The following is a 22490-nucleotide window of genomic DNA, read 5'->3' on the forward strand; positions in this document are numbered from 1 at the left end:
TAAACCAGATGAAATATAGAAGCACCTGACCTGGTGCTCGACACTTAGCAAGTGCTATCTGTAGCAATGATTAATGCTACTTCTATCTATCTATCTATCTATCTATCTATCTATCTATCTATTAATTATTGGTGCCAGTAGAAAAGCCCAGTTGCACTAGGGAATGAAGCATTGTCTGTCTAGGCTGTAGGGTCTGACCTAGGAGATGACCTAAAGCAGGGGTCAGAGGCCAGGCCTTGAGGCAGGAGACGCAGGGCCTCCTGGGAGAGACAGCAGGGGTGGGCTAATAGTCTAGGAAATCCACAGGGCAAACAGGACCACCAGGTCCCTGCCTATGAGGCCGTATTGGACCGGGCCCGAGATGGGGACTGAATGTCCATCTGCACCTAAGCCTGTATGCTGTTCCAGACCTGGGAGGGATGCCGAGCCTTAGGAGCTCAGTGTGGACATCACCTCACGTCAAGGGCGACTCTGCACAGGGCACCTGGAAAGGGTGCTGAGGCTGGCACACAGCGTGGCTTCCTCCTGCTGTGACTAGGCTTCTGCTGAACCAGCAACCATCTCCCCGCCAGGCCTCAGAGACAAGCTCTCCTGGGACACTGTTTCCTTTGCAGCCAGCTCTGGTGGCTCATTCCTCTTCTGCCCTGAGGGCCAGGAGGCCTCCATGCTCGGCCTCTCGGCCACATGCTAACTGCTACTCCTCTGCGCGCAGACAGAAAGTGCTGAGGGATTGGGGTTCATGCCGTCTCACCCCCTGCTCCTCTCGTCACTGTCATCGGTGACCTCTTGGTTACTGAGCCTCATAATCAGTATGATCACTGTGCCACCTTCTCTTCTCCCCTCTTCCTGCCTCTCTCCTCGTCCTCCTTTCTCCTCTTCCTCTGCCTCCTCCGGCTTCCGCCACCCTTGTCACAGCTGTCACATGTTATGCTCTCCAGTTTGCCAGCCTCCTTTGAATTTATTCTTGTAACAATCCTATTAGATCAGTTCTGTTACTGCCCCCATTTGGGGGATTGGGAAACTGAGGCACAGGGAGGATGAGTTGCTTGCTCCAGCTCATACAGCTAGCTGAGTGGGAGAACTGAAGTCATACCCAGCTCTGACTGCTTCAGGGGTCTTCCTAAGAAATAAGCTCAGCCACATCGCCCTGCTGCATAGAATCCTCCATCAATCAGCTCCCACCTGTCACGGCCCATGAGAATAAGAGCTGCCGTTTACTGAGCTCTTCCACACCCCAGGCTTTGGGCCACACGATTTACAAGCAGTGCATCAGCCAGACATGTCAACAACCCTACAAGGCCAGGCGACAAGTAATAGTAAGTGGGAGGGTTGCATTTGGAGGTATCTTGTGTAACCATAACATGTAACACCTCTCATTCATTCATTCATTCGGCCAATTCCAGTCAATCACCAAAATCACACGCAGCCCCAGGCTTCATGTGCTGTCTCCCTGGCCTGACAACTCCCCCTCCCCACGACTATCTCGTCCAGCCAGTCCACTGCCAGGGAGTCCCCATGGAGAGAAACTTGAGCTGACATAGTGGTGTTACCTTACCGGCGTCTTTTTTTAAAAGTTTATTTATTTGTTTTGAGAGAGCACAAGTTGGGGAGGGGCCGAGAGGGAGGGAGAGAGAGAATCCCAAGCAGGCTCCATGCTGTCTGTAGAGCCCGATGCAGAGCTCGAACTCACGAACTGTGAGATCATGACCTGAGCCGAAGTTGGCTGCTTAACTGACTGAGCCACCCAGGTGCCCCACCTTACCAGCATCTTGATGCCACTTGCCACCCCTGTGTCCTGTCCCTGGCCGTCGTTCCTCTCGGAGCCTACTCACCACCGTCTTCAGTTCCACTACACCTCCATCCCTGTCCTAAGCCGAAGTCTCGCACCCTACTCCACAGGGAGAATAAAGGTGGTCAGCAATCAAGAACTCTGGACTTCCCAGCCTCCAGTGTATGAAGTTACCTGCCTCCCCATCCATCCCGGCTTCCCTCACTATGCTTTCTGTGCCTCTCGCATCCAAGGTCACTTTTCTCCCAGGTTCTGGATGCCGTCTTGTCCCACCTCCCCAGGAACTATCTTCCTTTACTTCTTTTCTCACTTCTTACTGGATCCTCCTCTCACACACGTAATTTTGTTCAGGTCTCTCTCACCTTAAAAGTGAAAGCCCTGTTTGCTTTGTGTTCCTCCTCTGTCTTTCCTTCCTTTTCAGGTTTCCAGAAAGAGTCATTACCTCTCCACGATGCCTGTCCATGTCTTCCCCTTCTATTTCCCCACCCTCTCCAGTCCAGCTTCCAGACCTGTCTCTCTGCTGGCAGCGACCTGATTCCAAATCCAGTGGACTCAACCTCTGCCTCCCTTTAAAGGAACAACTTGTCAGCAGATACCCAGCGAGCATTTGCTGTGAACCGGGCACAGTACCGAGTTGCGGGGATAGTCCCTGGTCTTACAGGCTCGTGGCCAAACTCCTGGGAGGCATGCTTCATTCCTCCTTCTCCTTTGCCTTCTGTATTCATTCAGTCTCCAAATCTGGGATTTCCCCCCTTTAAAAATAACCTTACTTGCCTTATTTCAGTGGCTTCCTATCTCCCTGCCTTCAGTCCAGTCACTCTCCAGTCTGTTCTCCAAATCTGTGTCCAAAAGAATCCTCCTCAAGTGTCCCTCTGGTTGGTTCCTTCTCCTGCTTAATGGTTCCCTTTGCCTACATGTTGCCACCCTCAAAGGGCCTTCTCATGCCCACACATGGGTATCACCTAGAAACTTGTCCGAAATGCATTTGGAGCCCCACCTTTGGCCTGGTGAATGAGAACCTCTGGGGGCGGGCCCAGCCGTCTGTTGTAATGAGCCCTCCAGGAGGTTTGGATACAGGCTCAGCTGTGAGAACCACTGGCCTGCAGGATAAAACCAGGCTCTGTGGCATAGCGCCCATGACCTGGCCCCTGCCGACCCGTTCCTTGTCCTTGCTCCTCTTTCTTGCACCCAACATACACCCTCCACTCTGGCTGTGCCGGAATAGAGAGATCCTATATCCCACCTCCTCGCCTCACCTGCTCCCCTTCGTGAGGCTGTCATAGATGCCTCTCTTCAGAGTCCCCGCCGAAACACTCCTCCCTCTGTTACGCCTGAGGGGTCACTGCCCTGCCAACTCTTACAAGCCCCCAGAGGACCGGGACCATGGGGTTTGTCTCTGTAAGTCCATCGCCTCCAGCAATGTCTTAAACACAGTTGGCCACACATAAATGAATAAATACATGTGGAAACTGAGGCCCAGAGTAAGGCAGGAACCTCTGGAAGAGTCAGGATTCCAACCCAAGTCTTCTGACCCTCAGTCAGGACTCTTTCCTCTTGGCTGGGCTGCCTCCCCCTTTCATGGCCCTGGGAGGTCATTCTTTTAGATACAGACCCTTGCTCTCCTCTTGCTTCTCTGGGGCCTCTCTTTCCTTTAGCCATGTTTGATCTTCTTTTTGCAGGTCAAGATCACTGTCCTTGATAAAAAAAATGAGAACTGCACGGTGCCTGGCGCTTTGCCTCTTTCAGTTGTCTGTCAACCTCATGAAGTCGGCCCCAAGCCGACTCCTATTTCTGTCCATTGCTTTTGCCAAATATAGCTTTCAAAACGGTTTTTTTGACCCTCTCCTCAAAGCACACATCAAGATAAATTCCAAATGGACTAAAAAGTAAAATATAAAAATACAACCAAAGGGAACTTTGAAGTAAGTAGAATAGAAATCACATCCCCGGAGGGAAAAGAACTTTCAAGGGGTGGATGCGCTAGGAGAAATGAGACTTAATAATATATGAAAATTTAAACTGAATTCACAACAATGAAGAGACTGGATGCCACAGAGCCTTGGAAAGTGTGTTTGGGAAATATGACAGACAAATGGTTATTGTTATGAAAGTTGACAAGAAAACCATTAGGACCCCAGCAGATAAAGGGCAGGAGACTGAGCAGATCACACAGAAGGAAATATAACTAGTAACAAAAATATGTTTAACCTTCTGGCAGTCAGAGAAATTCATGTGTAGACAACAGGATGCCATTATCACCCACCACATCTTTAAAGAACATGTTTAAATGATCATACGTGATTCTGGCAAGAGTTCAGTGACAGGTGCTCTCAGAGGCTACTGGTCGGAGTATAAACGGGGACAAGATTTTTGGAAAGGAAATGACATTTGGCACCAATAGCCATTACCCAAAGGAAGGACAGATCGGCACACAAAGATTGTTATTAGAGTGTTATTTAATAATGGCCAAACCCAAATATAACCTGAGGGGTCTATTATGTAAATGATAGTTCGGTGACGTGAAGGAGTGCTGTCCTCATGGCTGACCTCACAGCCATCCTCACGGCCGCCCCCTCCCCCCATACTCCTTTGGTGCGGGCAAGGTTGGCAAAGCAGTGCTGGGTTCGGTGTTGGGAACGATGATTCCTCTGCCTCAGCCCATGTCTTTGGGGTTCGTTTTTCCTCTTCTGTACAGTGGGGACAGGAAAAGCTTCCCCGTGTGGCTCCCTGTCAGACTGCCCTCAGGAGCGAGCAAGACAGTACACGTGGCGACGCTGGACACAGTGTGCTCCCCCTGCAGGTGACGGTCCCCTTCTGAGAAGCGAGATTCAGCCAGGCAAGGGCCCAGGAGTGAGTGCGTCAGGGAGAGCACGGGGCCTGGGCACAGGGCAAGTGCCACTTGGGCGGGAAGGTCCAGCCACCCCATTTCTCAGCCTCCAGGACACTTAAGTAAATTTGCCTTGGACCCTAACCAGCTGCCTGTCTCAGCCTCTTGGAGATCGTAGATGAAGTTTGGGGCACAGAGAAGAGCACTGGTAGTGAGTGTGGTACAGTTGGTGAATTAAAAATAATTCAGTATAACTGGTGTGTGACATGAGTGCAGTGCCCCTGTACCGGGGCGGGAGGGCACCTGGTTCTCCTCCTGCCACATCCCTGCCATGGAGTGAAGAGGAGTAAGCAGGCCAAGAGGGAGCTGCCCCCCGCAGGCGCATCCCCAAGCGCTAGACCATTACCAGCTGCTAGAGACCTCAGAATTTCTTGCACTAGCAGTGGTCAGTCCACTTCCTTCCTCCTAAGGACAGAATCCACCTCCCTGTGCAGACCCCTAAGCCCAAGGAGGGCTGTTTGCAGGGAGGTGGAGGTGCGGGCTGGGGAGTCTGCTCACGTGTGCACAACGCTTCTCGTGGTGTGGGGTGGGGATGGGAGTGGAGAGAGAAGGGAGCCGGGCTGGGGCTGTCTCTCCTCACAGCACCACGGCTCGGCACAGATCTGCAGGAGGCCGGATTCTAAATTCAAACCTGGGTCCCCAGGTGGTTTTTCAAGGGAGAAGAGAATATATTTTTATTTAACAGCTTGGTACCTTGATTTATAACTCTCAAATATTTAGAATCCAAGATTCAGACATGTGGTATCTGGACTTCCATTTGAAATTTTGTCCCTGGCCCCACAAGCAATGGGGCTGGCCTGCATGTATGTGGGGGGCAAGGGCTGCAGACGAGGCTGAGTAGGCAGAGGACAGACGGTGAAGGGTCTTGTGACGGGTCTTTGGTATAAAGGTCACGTCAAGGAGCTCGGACTTCATCCTGTGGACTAAACAATAGCAGAAGCCAAAGAGCTGACTTGTCACCAGACATATGACACGTGTGACTTCATTGTCATAGCCCCAAAATGCCATGAAGCAGAAACTATTCTTATTTCCCCTACTCTATAGATGAGGATAATAAGACTTAGATAGGATAAAAACATAGGCCAGGAACACAGAGTGAGCAGTTAAGGTGTCAGGGTTCAAAAACAGACCTGCAGAATAATTGGGGCAGCTCAGGCCGCAAGCAGGGTGGGGTGAAGCTTGAAGGTGGGAAGCGTATGGTCGCACGGTGAACCAGCGCAGAAGCTGCAGATTTGGTAGTTGCTTAGTCCCCAGGCAGGAGGGAGAGGGCAAGGTCACGGGAGATGGATCACTAGGTTTGGGTTGCTGGGGAAGAACAGTGGTAGTGGATCCTCAGGGGAAATAGACTGGATGAGAAAACAAGCCTCTTGGGCCTGGGTTTCTTCAGCAGGGGCTGGACCACATGCTCTTGAAGGTCTCTTTTTGTATGATTGTAATCTGCATTTTGAGGGTTGGTTGTCTGGAATACTATAGAATATGTCTGCACAAAAAGAACATGGTTTATGTCTAGCAGGCACCCAAGTATTTGTGATCTTTGTGATTTGCAATCATTAGCTTTGAAGTATCTGCATCTGTAAATAGCTTCTTTTCGAGCTCTTCATTTTGCTTCTAGTTCTGTTCCTGTGTCACCTTGCCCTCCCTCCCATTTTATATGCCATGTGTGTGAACATTTTCGGGGTATGTCTCTGTATTCTAAATAAGCACAGCAGGTATTCTAAGCCTCTTTTTTGGCTCTTGCTCACATTATAATCATCCTACCATGTATTGAGGTTTTTGTATACTACCCTGTCTTTTCCACTGAGTTACAGATTCCTGTTGGTTTAGGAAAACAAAAGCAAAAACCAGACCCACGCGCTGAATTATCCTGACAGGCTGTCTCCGTGGGCAGTGGAAAGCCACTGAACATTCTAGTCCTCCTGAGAGTGTGCAGGTCAGACCTGTGCAGGGAAGGGAAGGAATTGAAGGTGGAGGTGGGCAGACCTGGTAGCTGTTGGGGTGACCCCAGGGAGAGGGGGTAGCCTGTCCCAAGGCAATAGCAGCCGGGAGCCCGAGTGAGTGCGCCCACCCTGCTCTGGGCCGCGGGACACCAGCCCAAGGTCAGCCTCTCTACTCCCAGATCTCTCATCTCCTGAGGGAGAGGGAGGAAGGGGCTGTGGAAGGAGACCTGTCCAGGGAGGCACCTTCTTCCCAGAAGCTTTCCCCATTGCTCCTGGCTGTTGCATCAGCGGGAGACTGGCGGCTGCACACCCATGAGCTGGGTCCAGGCTTGACTGAGGCAGGGACATTCCTGGAGGGGGAGGGACTCGACAAGGAATGCAGTCCACAGCTGGCCTTGAGGAGAGGTTTGACCATTCTGGGGCCAGCGTCATGGGCTGGCTTTATAGGCCTCTGTGTTGTGTCCTGTGGGGCAGGGAAATGAGCTGTGAGAGGCCTGGGGCCAAATTTGGGCAAGCCTTCTGGGACAGGGCTGCGTTGTGGGGCCGGGCTTGGCAGGGTCACCCAGTGGGGGAAGGCTCCTTCGCCCACTGCCCTCCTGCAGGGAACCAGAGGGAAAAGCAGGCTTCCCCGTGTGAACGCGTGTGTGTCTGTGTACTGGCCTGCGTGGCATCCGGCGTTTCCGACCACACCCTCTCCTTGCCTCTCCACTTCTGTGACACTGGCTCACAGACATAATAGACGAGACTTACTAAGCTCGCGCTATGTGCCAAACATGGTGCCAGATGCTTTTGCAAAGTGCATAGCACCTCGTACAATCCTCACAACAGTCTGGGAAGTGGGTCCTGTCATCCCTGTTAGGCCCGAGGAAGTTGAGGCTTGAAGAGATGATGTGACTGCCCCCAGGTCACACACGTGTCGAATCAGGATGCGAACCCCGGTTTTCCAGACTCCAAGGCTCCTGCTCTTTCACTCGCATCCCTGTCTGTCTCATGGTTCCTCTCGGTCTCCCCCAGGTGCCTCTGCTTCCACCTGCCCCCTTGACGTTGGTGGGTATGGGGTTCTCATCCCTTCTCACCTGATACCCGAGATTTTTTTTTCCTTTCCAAGTTTTTATTTAAATTTCAGTTGGTTGTCCAAAGGATACAAAAATGCTGATTCGAAGGGGGCACACACATCCCAATGTTTATAGCAGCGCTATCAACAATAGCCAAAGTATGGGAAGGACCCAGATGTCCATCGACAGATGAATGGATAAAGATGTGGTATATGCATGCAATGGAACATTACTCAGAAAGAATGAAATCTTGCCATTTGCAACAATGTGGATGGAAGTAGAATGTATTATGCTAAGGGAAATAAGTCAGAAAGCTAAATATCATATGATTTCACTCATGTGGAATTTAAGAAACAAAACGGGGGAAGAGAAGGAGAAATAAGATAAAAACAGAGAGGGAGGCAAACCATAAGAGACTCTTAAATACAGAGAACAAACTGAGGGTTGCTGGAGGGGAGGTGGGAGGAGGGATGGGCTAGATGGTTGATGGGCATTAAGGAGGGCACTTGTCGGGATGAACACTGGGTGTTCCATGTAAGTGGTATGTTAACTAACTTGGATTTACATAAAATTTAAAAAAAATAAGGAACAAATGATCATAACTGACCTCAGAAATACCTGTATTATTGTCTAAAAGCAAAACAGATAGATAGATAGATAGATAGATAGATAGATAGATAGATAAAATTCCAGTTAGCATACAGTGTAAATTTAGTTTCGGGAGTAGAATTTAGTGATTTATCACTTACATACAGCACCTGGTGCTCATCACAAGTGCCCTCCTTAATCCCCATCACCTATTTAACGCATCCTGATACCAGAGATTCTTTTTTTTTTTAAGTTTATTTATTTTTGAGAGAGACAGAGACAATGCGAGTGGGTGAGGGGCAGAGAGAGAGAGGGAGACACAGAATCCAAAGCTGGCTCCAGGCTCTGAGCTTTCAGTGCAGAGCCCCACGCGGGGCTCAAACTCATGAGCTGTGAGATCATGACCTGAGCCAAAGTCGGTCGCTCAACCGACTGAGCCACCCAGGCGCCCCACGATACCAGAGATTCTTAATCAGAAGTCAGCAGATCCCTTGAGTTCGGGGATTCTGTGAACCTCTGCAAGGGTTGCAAAATGTAATGTGTATGTGCCTGTATATGTTTTTCTGAGAAGAGAAGCCATAGCTTCTATTTTAGGAGACAGGCTGGTACTTGATATTTTATGGCTGGGGAAACACCGAAATACCCAAATCATATCTTAGTCTTATTGTTCCTCCTTTCCCTGAAATTCCTAAGGAGACTCTGCCTCAGGACAGTGACAGATGGGGAAAAATAAAACAGAGCCACTGACTTGTTCCGTATGCCAGTTCCCAGGGCTCTCACGCAGGGCTCCCTGGGACTTGAGACCAAGTGCAGGCCTCCTGTCCCTGTGGGACCTACATTTTTCCCCTGAGGCAGGGAGCAGAGGCCAAGATCAGGAGCTGGGCCTGTGCTGCATGGGAGCAGGGAGTCAAAAAGAGAGGTGTGTGTGTGTGTGTGTGTGTGTGTGTGTGTGTGTGTGTGAGAGAGAGAGAGAGAGAGAGAGAGACTTTTTGCCTTATCCCAGTAAATGTGACACATTCAGTACCCTCAAACCTAAGTGGCCAGGTCAGCTGCTCCTCCTCCCCGCTGAAGCTTTTATCAGATTTTCACAGAGGGTTTGAGGTGATAAGCTCATTTGCCAGTTTTGCATAGTGGTCACATATGGGGCTTCAGACGTTTCAGAGAGGGTGTCACGGAGAGAGCCAGATTCTGAAGTTGGATCCAGCCAGACCATTTCCTCACCTCTCTGGGCCCCACTGCCCTCCGTGAAATGGGATGTGGGGCACCAACCAGGTGACCCCTACTCACCCCAGAGCTGCTGGAGGCAGAGGGGAGGTCTCATTCCTCCTCAGCTCCAGGCCCCAGACTTCCTGAGGTGGGAATGGTAGTGATGGTGATAAATAGCGTGGAGAAAGAACGCCCATCTTGGTTTTATGACACTCGGGTTTGAGTATTGGCCCAGCCACTTGTGTGACCTTGAGCATGCTACTTTGTCTTGGGATCTGTAGCTGTGAAGTGGGGGAGAATGGAGGAGATACAAATCAAGTAATGTCTGTGAAAACTAGCCTGGAGCCTCGCACACCCCAGGCTGTGCCTGTTCCTGGCTCTCCCAAGCAGCCCCTGTGCCCTCTGCTCTTCACGTGTGGGGGACAGGCACGGGCAGAAACCCCGGGGGAAGAACTCTTGGAGCCTGCGAGGCTCCGCAGAGGGGACAGGGGCCTGGCACAGGCTGGCACCTGCCATTCCTTTCAGTCCACACCTGGCCCTCCCAGGAGCGGTTCCTCCCCAGGTCTGCGTAAGATCTGGCCCATGTCCACACTTCCCTTTCCTACTGGGTACTGTATCTGACCTTGGGTCTGTGGGATTCTAAGAAGATAGAATTGAAAGAAGCAGATGACCAAGTAAGCCAGGATGGGCTGAAGATACGAAGAATTCAATGTGGATTCCTGATGTTCTGGTTTGGAAGATGGGTGGATAGTAGAAGAGAGAACACAGAAGGCAGAGCAGATCTGGAGAAACCAGAAGAAACCAGGTCCGTGTCCAGCAACAGCGGATTGGTTAAATAATAAGTTACAGTGCATCTTAGTGACACAATTCTTAGAAAACATACTTTTGATGTCTATAACATTGAGTTATACAGATGTATCATTTAATCGAACCTCTGTTGTAAGCCTCTGGATTTTTTTTTCACTTTTATGAATGACACTGTAATAAACACCTTTTTCCAAAGGTCTTCACCATTCTGACTACTTTTAGAAGAGAAATATTGCAGTCAGCGGATATAAAAACAACTTTGAGGCTTTTGATACATATTGTCAGATTGCCTTTTATTTTTTATTTATTTTGAGAGAGAGCAAGAGCGTGCATATAAGCAGGGGAGGGGCAGAGAAAGAGGGAGAGAGAGAATCCCAAGCAGGCTCCGCACTGTCAGCACAGTGTCCAACGTGAGATCGCGCTGTGAGATCATGACCTGAGCTGAAATTAGGGGTCAGCCACCTAACCCACTGAGCCACCCAGGTGCCCCTCACATCGTCTTTTAGAAAGGCTCTACCAATTTTACTCCTATAGCAATACCGGAGAATTCTACCTTGGTGTGCATTCCACCACAAAGTGCCAGGATACATACACAGAGACACATACACACGCACACACATACTTTAGAGGGTAACAAATATATATATTGCTCTACTTCTGGGCTGTCTTGTTTCACGGATCTTTGTGTCACACACAGATTCTTATACATGTATCCCATATCTTAATAATTGCAATTTCATAATATATTCTTAACATCTTATTTATTTGTTTATTTAGAGAGAATGAGCAGGGGAGGGGGCGTAGGGAGAGAATCTCAAGCAGGCTCCAGGCTCAGTGCAGAGCCTGACAGGGGGCTCGATCCCACAACCCAGGGATCATGACCTGAGCTAAAGTCAAGAGTTGGATGCTCAACCAACTGAGCCACCTAGGCACCCCTGTTAATATCTAATTTTTAAATTTGGGGGCTATTTTACCTGTTGAATATTTTGGGTGGGTTTTTAGAATCCTTTTGGTAAATTTCAAAAGCCCTGTTGGGATTTTTCTTAGACTTCTGTTAGGCCTTCATTTATCAGGGAGGGTGTGCCATTGTGTTAATATTCAGCCTTCCAGTCTAAAAACATGGTTTATCTCCAATTTTTTTTCAAGTCCTCTTTTTATATCTCTCGATAAAGGATTGTAGTGGGTTTTTTTTAATTATAGTTAAATTTATTACTCAGTTTTGATGATTTTGTTAGGATTGCAGATGGGATCTCCTTTGTATTGTATCTGGTGACTGTTTTCTGTTGGAGTACAGATCCCATTACTAAATTATTCTGTGCCTTCTAAGTTTAGTTGATTGTTTTAGGTTTTCTAGGCGAATAACAAACACCCTGAAATAGTAGGTTAGAGTCCATGGTTTGGTAATGCCTCCAGTCTGCAGGATTACTGTGACTCTCTCCAGCAGTACTGAAGCCCAGTGGTAAGGGTGGAAAAGGTGGGTGAATGGACTGAGCCCAAGTTCAGGGTTTCCCTAGGCTGGGGCAATCGAAGAGCAAGGGGGCAGGGGACTGAGGGAGCTCACAAGAGAGCTGGCGTGATCTACTTCAGGGACTAGACCAGGAAGGGGTCGTGTACTGAACAGAAATGCAGGGCTGGGAACTAGAAGAAGGGAGAGAGTCAGGAGATGAAGGTGTGGCCTTGGAATGGATGCTGGGATGTCGCGTTTCAGAGCTGATGCCTTTCCCATATGGGACTGCACTCCCTGAGATCTCCACTTTGCTGTTAAAGAAACTGAGGTTCAGAGAGCTTGCGACTTGCCTAACGTCATCCGCCGCTAATCAGTGGCATACTATGTTCCTCTGTGCCTTACTAGCTCACGTTCTGTCCTTATTTTTCAGGTTCACTTTAGAACAGTTGACTGAAAGCAAGGAGACAGCAGAAGGGAAAGGAGGAGAGCCCAGCAGAGCAGATAGAAGAGAGAGGGCAGGGTCCTCGTGGGCCCCTCAGCTAGTTGCGAAGGGCAGGGGACAACTGGCCCACTGGGTCTTCGTGCTGATCCAAGAATCCCCTCGGACGGGAACAGCACACCCCAGTGCCCCACGCTGTGTGCCCCTGCCCTGCAGTTCACTCTGTGTCCACCATCATACACCGTGGCCCCACCATGTGTTCTCTGTTCCCCACCACCTCCTCTTGTGACTGTCATACATCCCGTGTCCCCCGGCCACACACACACACACACACACACCAGGTCATCCCTCTACCACGGTGTTTATTCCACACAGGCCCCACCTTGTTTCTCATTTGCCTGTACACACTTGGGGTCTGGCCACGCACGCACGCGGCCCCATCGCAAGCTGTGTGCCCAGCTCATGCCCACTTATGCTGTGTCTACAGAGTGCGTCGGATGGCTTCTGGAAATCTGTGGCCACTCGAGTGCCCAAGGAGCCCCCTGAGATTCGCATCCTCAACCCGTATTTCATCCAGGAGGCCGCCTTCACCCTCATCGGACTGCCCTTCAACAACGGCCTCATGGGCCGCGGGGTGAGAGAGTGGGGCCCCGGGAGAGGGCAGAGGGGAGCTGGGTCAGAGATGCTGTGGGAGGGGAGGACCAGGTGGCAGGGTGAGGGGCAGAGGGCTTGTTCCTCAGAAATGGAACTCAGCTCTGATGAGTGTCGCTAAGGGTCTCAGCCTGACTCGGTCCTCCAGCTGAATTCTACACTTCCTCCCTCCCCTCCAGAACATCCCGACCCTTGGCAGTGTGGCAGTGACCATGGCACTACACGGCTGTGATGAGGTGGCGGTTGCAGGCTTTGGCTACGACATGAGCACACCCAATGCACCCCTGCACTACTATGAGACCGTGCGCATGGCGGCCATCAAAGAGGTGCCGGGCTGGTTGGGGGGCAGTCCCTTGGGCAGGGCCGATGGAGGGGTGTCCCAGCACAAAGGAACAGAAAGGGGTGAGCCAGCAGCTGGTCTGGCTGCCCAGAGCTCGCAAGAAGGCTCTGCCCTGCCCTTAGCTAAGTTGGATCCCTGAAGGTCCATCCCTGCATTCAGGTCTCTGACCACCGAGCGTCCTCTGTGCCCCTGAACCCGGCACTCCTTTCCTCACCCTTCTCCCCAAACTTTCCCTCCCTGACCCTCTCCCTGCCCTGGTCCTGCACCTGCCTCATCCTTGCTATTCCCAACCCTCATATGCTCATCCTGGCACCAGCTCAGGACCGTCTTCTCTACTGCAAGTCCTACCTTCCCCCCGAGGACTTTTGTGCCCCCTCAAACCACCCACAGACATTGCCTCTCAGTCCCTGTACCTCTTCTGCCCCTCCCCGCCCCGCCCTCCCCCCACGGAGGAAAGCACTGAAGCTCTCTATCGCCCAGCATTGCTTCCCAAGTGATCCCTGTATTCAGCTGCCTTAATGTTCCAGAAGCATGCCAGGTCTCCCAGGCCATCAGTCAGCCTCTTCTGATGGCATCTCTGCCTTCACCCCCAGGGCCCACGTAAGCCCCTCTTACAACTCCCTCCACCTCCACCACCAGCCTTCCACTGATGCCAGCCTGGAACCTGCACATCTTGGGCCACCACTTCGAGCAGCTCCTCTGATCCCACAAGGGAATGAGGGGTGGAGGGGGGGTTGGAAGACGCCTCCCACCTGTGCAGATTCTATAAGTGTAGGGGTTCCCATCTCAGCCAGCCGTCCTTCTGCTCACCGCTTATTGGTGCGCCCTTCTCCAGCCCAGAGCCCTGTCCTCCCTGAAAGCTCCCCCACCCTCTTGTCCTGCGGGGAAAACGGAGGCTGCGGCAGGGACTCTGTCAGCTCCTGCTGGCTCGTGCCCGCTGCACTCCTCACTCCCTCCCAGCCTGGCTTCCTCCTCCACCTGCCATGACTCCCACTAAGGTCACCAGTGACTCACCTCAAGGCTGCCAAATCCAGTGGACACATGTTTCCTGACCTCTCAGAAACATGCTTTATGTTGACTACTTCTTCCTCTTTGAAACTTTTCCTGCTCGGGCTTCGGAGTCAGTAATTTCTGGCGTTCTTCTGATTTCGCTCGCCAGCCTCTCTCATTCCCTTTCTCAGCGTCCTTGATTTCAGAGTCCGCATTCGCTAGGGCTCCATCCTGGACAGTCTTCTCTTTCCGTACACGTTCTGTGGGAGATTGACACCCCCATCCGTGGCTTCAGTTGCCATCTGTATTGTTTCATGCTTGGGGTTCACTCGGGCCACCTCAAGTAGTGGGAAGTTATTGCAAGAATGTAAGAGAGACTTGGGAAACCAGAAACTGCCTTACGGCTGGGCCTCCTGTTGCCTGGAATGGGATTCAGGAATAGGGGGCCCATTTCGGGTCCAGCACAGCTCCGGAACTGTCTGTCTGACCCCATCACCTTCAGCAATGACTGGCTCCAAGCCTGCCTCCTGATTGCCAGGAGCCTGTTGGTCTTTCCATCTGTCTCTCTTCATGTATCTTCTTGCTTTTCTTGTCCCCTGCCAGCACCCATTCTGAACCACTGGCACAGCTTTTACCTGTCTCCTGGCTTCTCTTTCCTCGTATCTGTGGTCTCTTACATACTCCCTTTGTGTAAATTTTGTGTCGGCGTTTCAGGCAGAGGGTGAAAGGCTGTAGACACGGGCAGTAGCCAGGTCACTCAGGACTTTCTGTGCCATGGTGAGGAGCTTGGACTCTACTCTGAAGGCCAGAAGGAGCCATGGAAGGATTTTAGGCTGTAGATTAGTGCATAGTAGGCCACTGCGCCTGCAGCATGAAATACAGGGGCACAGACTTCAGTACAGAGAGCAAACTGAGGGTTGCTTTGGGGGAGGTGGGTGGGGGGATGGCTAAATGGGTGATGGGCACTAAGGAGGGCATTTGTTGGGATGCGCATTGGGTGTTATATGTAAGTGACGATCACTGTTCTGCTCCTGAAACCAATCAATACTACACTATATGTTAACTCACTTGAATTTGAATAAGTAATGGAAAAAAAAAAAAAATGAGGGGCACTAGGTGGAGACAGAACTAGCTGGGAGGCTGTCACAGCAGTCTAGGCAAGAGATGAACACCCCTGACCAGGAACTTTTCAGTGTCAGTGAGAAGACAGAGAAAGAAACAGAATTTTAAATCCGCAGGGCCTGGGCTTGCCTCGGTACGGGAAGAGGGTAGAAGGGACAGCACCTTCCCTGAAAAGCCCTCTGGTGGAGACTGTTCCCTTTCTTCGGTGCGCCAGATCTCCGTTTTCAGGCCCAACCGCCCCCGCCCAGCCCTGTGAAACAGGCTGGCTTGAGGCTCCTGGCGTCTGCCGCACCCCCTTCATGCAGGGCACTGAGGAGGTCAAGCCATGACATCAAATGGCCTGGGTTCAGAGCCTGGCTCTGTGCTTTCCTTTCCTTACCAATAAAAAGGGTAATGACAGCACCTACTGCCTTGGGGGAAGATTAGACGTGGTGATGCTTAAAAAAAAAAAAAAAAAAAAAAAAAAAGGCCTAGCACATAGTAAGCACACATAAAGGTCTACCAGTATTACCAATATTAATGTTTTACCCCTGCTTCTCACTGTTACCTCCCAACGTCCTAGACGAGGATGCACTGGAAATGCTGGTGCCTGGGCTCAGGGTCCCTGCCGTCACCTTTAGTGTCTCCAGTAGGCAAGTGAACCAGGCAACACCCTGGCCCCACCACTGCTTCCCCTCCACTCGGCCCACGGGCCCATTCTCTAGGCCCAGCGGGAGTGTGCGGGCTGTGGAGGCCAGTGGAGCAAGGATTGCATGTTGGGGGATGTGCAAGGCGCGTCAAAGGAGTTCAGAGGGGAGAAAAGTGAAAGGACAGAAGCGATAGGAAGGTGCAGGGTCACGGATACCAAGGGAGCAGCGTTCATGGACTGTCTGCCACGTCGGGTGCTGTCGAGAAGTCCAGCAAGATGAGTACTGGGAAATAGCCAGTGGCTGCACCAGTGAGGGGGCCCCGTGGACGGTGGGGAGAGCAGCTTCCAAGGCCAGTGACCAGGAGCTAGACTGCTAGCTGAGCGGTGAGTAGAGGCGGTGCAGAGAGGACAGAGGGGCAGGCATGGTGCATAGGACGTGCTCCCGGGGAGCGTGGACGAGGAGGAGGAGAGGGACAGAGCAGCAGCTTGCCCGAGGCTTACACAGGCTCACAGAGGTCCGTGCCACCCAGCAGAGAGACCCGGTCTGGAAACGTCCTTTTGTGAGTTGTGGTCACAGCTGCCTGTTCAGATACAAAGCCAGCATGGATGGAATCGCCCAGGGAGCCGACAGGGTAGAAGTGTGGGCGGTTGGGGCAGCACTGGTGTTTAATGACTGGCTGAAGGATGGGGAGCCAGAGATGAAGACAAAAAGGGCTGTCAGAAAGACAGCTGCCTCCAGAATTCGGGGTTCTGCTGAGGCTGGGGACCCAGGACCACCAGAATTCTGCCCCAGCCCATAGATACTATAGACAACACAGTGCAGATAGTTCTGGTAAGCTCCCATGCCGTCTGATAGAAGGGAGAATGAGGAGGGATTTCCTGGTTCAAGAGAGCTACACCCCAGAGCCCACCTTTTTGTTTGCTTTTTCATTATGGACACTGTCAAACGTGTTCGTAAATACAGAGAATAATGAATTGTCAAGTACCTGTCACCCACATCCCTCAATTATCAGCACATAGCCAGTGTTTCATCCATTTATCCCCTCATGCACCCCTCCTCGCTGATTATTTGGAAACAAGTCTCTGATATTGTATTGTTTCAGCCTTGAATATTTCAGTAACTTTCTCTAAAAGAGAAGAGCTTTTTGAAAAGTATTGCAATACCGCTATCACACCTTTAAAAAAATGAATAATCCCTTAACGTCATAAAAAATGTCTAGGCTTGGGGCACCCGGCTGGCTCAGTCAAAAAAGCATGCGACCCTTGGTTTCAGGTTCATGAGTGTGGGCCCCACAATGGGGATAGAGATTACTAAAAAAGTAATAAACTTAAGGAAAAAAATGTCCAGTCTTCCACTGAGCTTTCAAACATTGGTGATTCCCAGTGGGTGTTCTTAAAACTAACCCATCAGATCGATTGCTTCTTGCTGGGGGTGATGGAGGGGATACGTAAGCAGAGAGCAGTGTAAGTTTCTACATTTGTTCAGATCCTGGCCCTACCATTCCTCTAAGCATCCATTTTCTTTCTTTCTTTCTTTCTTTCTTTCTTTCTTTCTTTCTTTCTTTCTTTCTTTCTTTCTTTCTTTCTTATTTTTTAAATTGTTTTGGTTTATTTATTTTGAGAAAGAGAGCACAAGCAGGGAAGGGGCAGAGAGGAGAGACAGAATCCCAAGCAGGCTCTGTGCCATCAATGCAGAGCCCGATGTGGGGCTCGAACTCACAAACTGTGAGATCATGACGCGAGCTGAGATCCAGAGTTGGTCACACAGACGCTTAACCAACTGCGTCATCTAGGCGCTCCTAAGCTTACCCACAAAATCTAATTTCATTCAGTACATATTTATTGAGCACCTACTCTGTGCCAAACAGTCCCTGCCTTCAAAGAGAGAGTGTGCCAGAAGATGGACTTTTCAAGGAATGAGGGCAAATCACACTGCAACAGGGAGGGGGCAATTCACAGACAGCAGAATATAATGACAGAAGCCTCAAGGGAGCCAGAGGTTTTAGGGAGTTTGGAGGAACAGTTGTGTAGATGGACCAATAGAGAGAGGAAGACCCTGTAGACCTTCAGGTGTCATGGAGAGTGGATTGGGGGAGAGGAGAACAGTCCCCACTTGAAATGCATCTGGGGTACACTGTCCTTAGGGGCAGCTGGGTTTGTGGTTAGCATAAGAAGTTGAAGGGGAGGAGGGCCTGAGTGGCTCAGTTGGTTGAGTGTCTGACTTCGGCCCAGGTCATGATCTCACAGTTCATGAGTTTGAGCCCCGTGTTGGGCTCTGTGCTGACAGCTCAGAGCCTGGAACCTGCTTCAGATTCTGTCTCCCTCTCTCTCTGCCCCTCCCCCACTCATGCTCTCTCACTCTCTCTCAAAAATGAACATTTTTTCTAATTAAAAAAAAAAAGTAGAAGGGAATACTCAGAGAATATAGGGAGTTTTGCCTGCGTTTTAGATTGAAAGGATCTGGCCAGGGGCGCCTGGGTGGCGCAGTCGGTTAAGCGTCCGACTTCAGCCAGGTCACGATCTCGCGGTCCGTGAGTCGAGCCCCGCATCAGGCTCTGGGCTGATGGCTCAGAGCCTGGAGCCTGTTTCCGATTCTGTGTCTCCCTCTCTCTCTGCCCCTCCCCCGTTCATGCTCTGTCTCTCTCTGTCCCAAAAATAAAAATAAACGTTGGAAAAAAAAAAAAAAAAAGGATCTGGCCAGTTGTACAAAGTTGACTGAATGAGAATAAGGACAGGACAGAGCCCTGCATCCTTAGCACCAGTAAACCGTGCTTGTTAACATCGCTGTGAGGCTTGGTGCTGACCAACCCAGCAGAGCAGTCAGGTGGGTACAAACTGTGAAGAGGCTGTCCACGCTCACTGAGTCAATCAGTTAGCCCTTTTTCATCAGAGACTTAGCCATCAGAGCCTCCTGGTGGGAGTACTGGGGACAGGAAAGAGCCTCAGCCTGGGTGCAGTCTTCCCCCAGGAAAGCCCCAGAAGGCAGCATCTTCCCTATAATTTCCACATTAACAGAAAGGTGAGCCTCTTGGTCTCGGGCCCCCTGACTCCTCTGATCTGAGAGGCAGGATTTCATCAGCTGCCCCCAGGCCTGGAGACTGGATTGCATCAGGCCAGAGGATGACTAAGCCACCCCACGCGGTTCTCTTTCCAGCAGGGCCCACCCGCCAGGCCTGGGCCAGACCTAAGTGACTCACATTGCCTATCCTCAGGGTGCATAGGACCTAGGTGCCCTGGACATACGGTCAGACAAGGAGGTGCTGAAGTCTGTGGGGAACAAGGTTGGAAGGGCTACATCTAAGACTTGGAAGAGGAGAAGAGGCATAGTTCTCCCAGTGTGGGGAAGGAGGGAGGATGAACCGTGGCCCTTCTGGAGCATGGGAGGGTGGCGGTCAGAAGAGGGCACTGAGCTCAACTCATCACATCTCCATGTCTTTCCTTCCAGTCCTGGACGCACAATATCCAGCGAGAGAAAGAGTTTCTGCGGAAGCTGGTGAAAGCACGTGTCATCACCGACCTAACCAGCGGCATCTGAGGCGGGCCCAGCACATGGCCACGGAGGTCCTGGCACCGCCAAGAGCAAGCAGCAGCCACCACCACCTGCCCACTTCATTGGCCTTGGTCTGGCTCTGCCTGAAAGGCACAGGAGTCTTTAGACCCCGAGAAGGACAGTGCCAAGTGGCCCCAGGGGTGGCGAGGCCTTGGCAGGGCAGCCAGAGCTGTGTCTGCCCAGAGGCCAGCCTCAGAGACCAGCACTTGGCCTCATTCTCAGCCTGGGTCCTTGAAGCTAGAGGGCCAGGAGGCCACCAGCCGTGCCCAGCAGGCCCAGCATGCGGGAGGTGGACGTCAGGCAGCAGGGCTGCTGCTGGAATCATTTCTCCAATCAGTGTTTGGTGTATTATCATTTTGTGAATTGGGGTTGGGGGGAGGGTAGGGATAATTTATTTTTAAATAAGGTTGGAGATGTCAACTTTGGTCCACTTGCCATACAGAAAGAGGCCCACTAGGGGGCCTATCGGGTCTAGGTACCAGTGGGCTCCCTGTAGAGTAGGGGTGCCATGACTAGCCTGGACCCTGCTCGGGACTACAGGGGAGGTGGGCAAGGTCTCATGCCAGCCCTCTCCAGCTCATGACACGGTTTGGCCTTTCTTGAGGAGAAGATGGGGTATTCCCATTCACCAGCCCCTAACTACCCCACAGGGAAACCCTGGAGCCATCATTTAAGCCAACAAGACAGCCCCTAGGTTAAGCAGAAAGAACTACAGAGCCTGGGAGATGGGGCCTGGCCCAACCTGATGGGAATAGCGCCCCCCCTCCCCAGCTGCAGCTGATCCATAGGACAGCGCCCCAGCCTGGACTGACCAACCTGGCAGCTGTTCTGGACTTCAGCAATGAGACTGTCAGGTCCTTGGGTTCTGCCTTTAGCTTGGACCAGAGGGAAGTGAGGCTCAAGGACCTTACCCAGGCTGTGGCAGCCATCCTGGAAGCAATAAAGCTCTTCCCCGAATCTGGCCTCCTCTTGCTTTCTCTGACTTTCCTGGAAGAGGCAGGAACCTGGGGCCTCAGCAATTATGTTAAACTCAAGGGCCATCTCTCTAGCCCACGCAGATTCCTGGGTCTCTTTCCCTTCTCGTGTCAGCTGCTGGACACGGGTAGCTACCTAGGGGCCTCCTGAAGCCTTTCCCATCCTACAAAGTCCTACACCCTGTTTGCTTTGAGAGAAGCAGACCAAAGGTATAAGGGCATGCCCCAGAGTCTACCCTAGTCCTAAAGGAGCCACTGAAGTCCACAGCCTTACGATAGCACCTCTGAGTCCCCAGAACCCCAGTTCTGCAAGCAGGGACAGAGATTCCTACAAGTACAGGAAAGATCTATACTGAGCCTCTGACACAGGCTCAAAGACCTTACCTGCTCCTGGCACCCCAGGCTGAGCCCTGGGGAGAGTATGTCCCACCCCAACCCAGAGCACAAAGGGTCCCCTCTCCCCACACAGAACAGGAAGACACAGCCCCCTCTGGGCACCCTCAGGTGAACATTAGAAAGGCTATCCCCACCCCCACCCCCTTAGAGCACTAGAGTCTGATCCCTCCCTTTCCAGCATCCGCAGGCAGGCCTGAGAATGGGACAAACATACACCTGCATCTGAAGCCATGGAGTGAGCTTCCTGCCAGAGCTGCCACTATGACAGGATGGCTGGCCCCCTCATCTCTCACCTGCCATCCCAATCCAAGAGTCCTTGCCATCCCAAGGACCACCACCTTCCCGCCTGCCCCCTTACTGCCGTGCTTTGTCCTCAGGCAGAAGCCTCCTCAGCTGAGGGGAAAGCAAGACCCTGAGAGGCACACCCAGAACTCCCTTGGGATTTTGCTGGCAACTGGGCACAACTCCAAAGCACATCATGTTCTACGGGAATGGCACCCCCTGGAGTTGTACAGGGCATAGGCTGCATGCCTACAAGAGGCAGCCACGGCTGATAAAGCTCCAGGTTGCAAGAGGCAGCAAAGAGAGGATCTACTCACTGCGTGGCCCCTGGCCTACCAGGGTCCTGTCAAGCCTGCGGACAGCCACCACCAGTTTTCTGTGGTCTGGCTTCTGCACAGAAACTGCTCTCACAAAAGCTGTGGTTCTCAGCCCCGGCCATATGCCAAAATAACCTGCACCGATTGGGAAAACGGCACATGCCCACCCCAAGATTCTGATTCAGGTCTGGGGTGGAGCCCAGATGTGGGTGGTTTTAAAAGGTCCACAGGTGGTTCTGATGCATAGTCAAGGTACAGCTGGTCCACACACGTCCCCTGAGCACTTTCATCCCCACCCATGGCTTCCAATTGTCAGTTGGTCAACAATTTCCAAATTGCCATCTCCGCCCTCCACGTTGCTGCAGGCTACAGATTCAGCTACTTCCTGAACATCGCCGCTAGGGTAATTCACAGGTCCTTCCAACTCCACATGTCGGACACTGAACTCGTGAGCTCCTGTCCTCCACATGCCCCTCCTCCGGGAAGCCCCAGCTGCCAGCATGTGTCGCCTCCACCTCATCACCCAGGCCAAAGGCATACCTTTGTCCTACCTCTTCACCCCATCCAATCAGGGATCAATTGAGTTTTCAAGAAGGTGTGCTCGCGAAAGAGGCTTGCAGCCCTCCGCTAGCCCCACACTCTGCCTCAGGCTCCTCTCTCCCCAGCAGCCTCCTCACACATCCCCAGACCATCCACCCCACTGCGGCCACTCTGAAATGCTTGTCTGGTCACACCATTCTCCTGCCTGAAACCCTTCAGTGGTCCCCAGTGCCACCCGGATAAAGGCCAGACTCTAGTATGACACACAGGATCTGGCCTTTCCTTACCTCTATCCATGTTACTCACTCAACCTCCACCCCACCTGCCAAATTGCCGTAATTAGGCACCTGAAATACTACCCTCCAGCTGCTACCTCAAAGCCTCCGCGCATGTTTCTCCTCTGTGACCCTCCCTTCTCCAGCACGGGCACCCGCGCCTACCAGCACTGCCCCTGTGGCGCCCCGGGTGAGCAGCGGTGTTCTCGGATCTGTCTCCACTCCAAGCCCCGGGCAGTGGGGGCCCTGCGGCAGGGCCCCAGCGCAGCG

The 22490-nt window shown here is 51.9% G+C and overlaps 1 protein-coding gene and 1 long non-coding RNA gene across 9 annotated transcripts in view; one reads left to right on the forward strand and one right to left on the reverse strand.

The window, feature by feature from the left end:
• ST3GAL3 (ST3 beta-galactoside alpha-2,3-sialyltransferase 3) overlaps positions 1-19562 on the forward strand; it is a 204274-nt gene extending 184712 nt beyond the window's left edge. For 3 of the 7 annotated variants that reach the window (XM_086716730.1, XM_086716732.1, XM_086716733.1), the window contains 4 exons: positions 4485-4589; positions 12643-12789; positions 12986-13132; positions 19332-19562. In XM_086716730.1, coding sequence (XP_086572856.1) covers positions 4485-4589; positions 12643-12789; positions 12986-13132; positions 19332-19421 — 489 coding nt within the window. In that variant the 3' untranslated portion in view covers positions 19422-19562. Of the gene's footprint in view, positions 1-4484; positions 4590-12642; positions 12790-12985; positions 13133-19331 lie in introns of those variants that run through there. The other 4 variants (XM_086716734.1, XM_086716735.1, XM_086716731.1 and 1 more) reach the window with 2 other exon arrangements.
• Positions 1758-22478, reverse strand: LOC147577971 (uncharacterized). 2 transcript variants are annotated; one of them, XR_015254654.1, is made up of 3 exons: positions 22386-22478; positions 14161-15000; positions 1758-5599 (listed from the first exon to the last, which is right to left on the reverse strand). It is a non-coding gene; the product is annotated as an uncharacterized LOC147577971 (long non-coding RNA). The 2 variants fall into 2 exon arrangements; XR_015254653.1 differs by lacking the exon at positions 1758-5599 and adding an exon at positions 8523-12027.
• Positions 22479-22490: the final 12 nt, after the last annotated feature.

Source organism: Puma concolor, chromosome C1, assembly GCF_028749965.1.
Source record: "Puma concolor isolate L17-30 chromosome C1, mPumCon1.1.hap2, whole genome shotgun sequence".
NCBI lineage: Eukaryota > Metazoa > Chordata > Mammalia > Carnivora > Felidae > Puma > Puma concolor.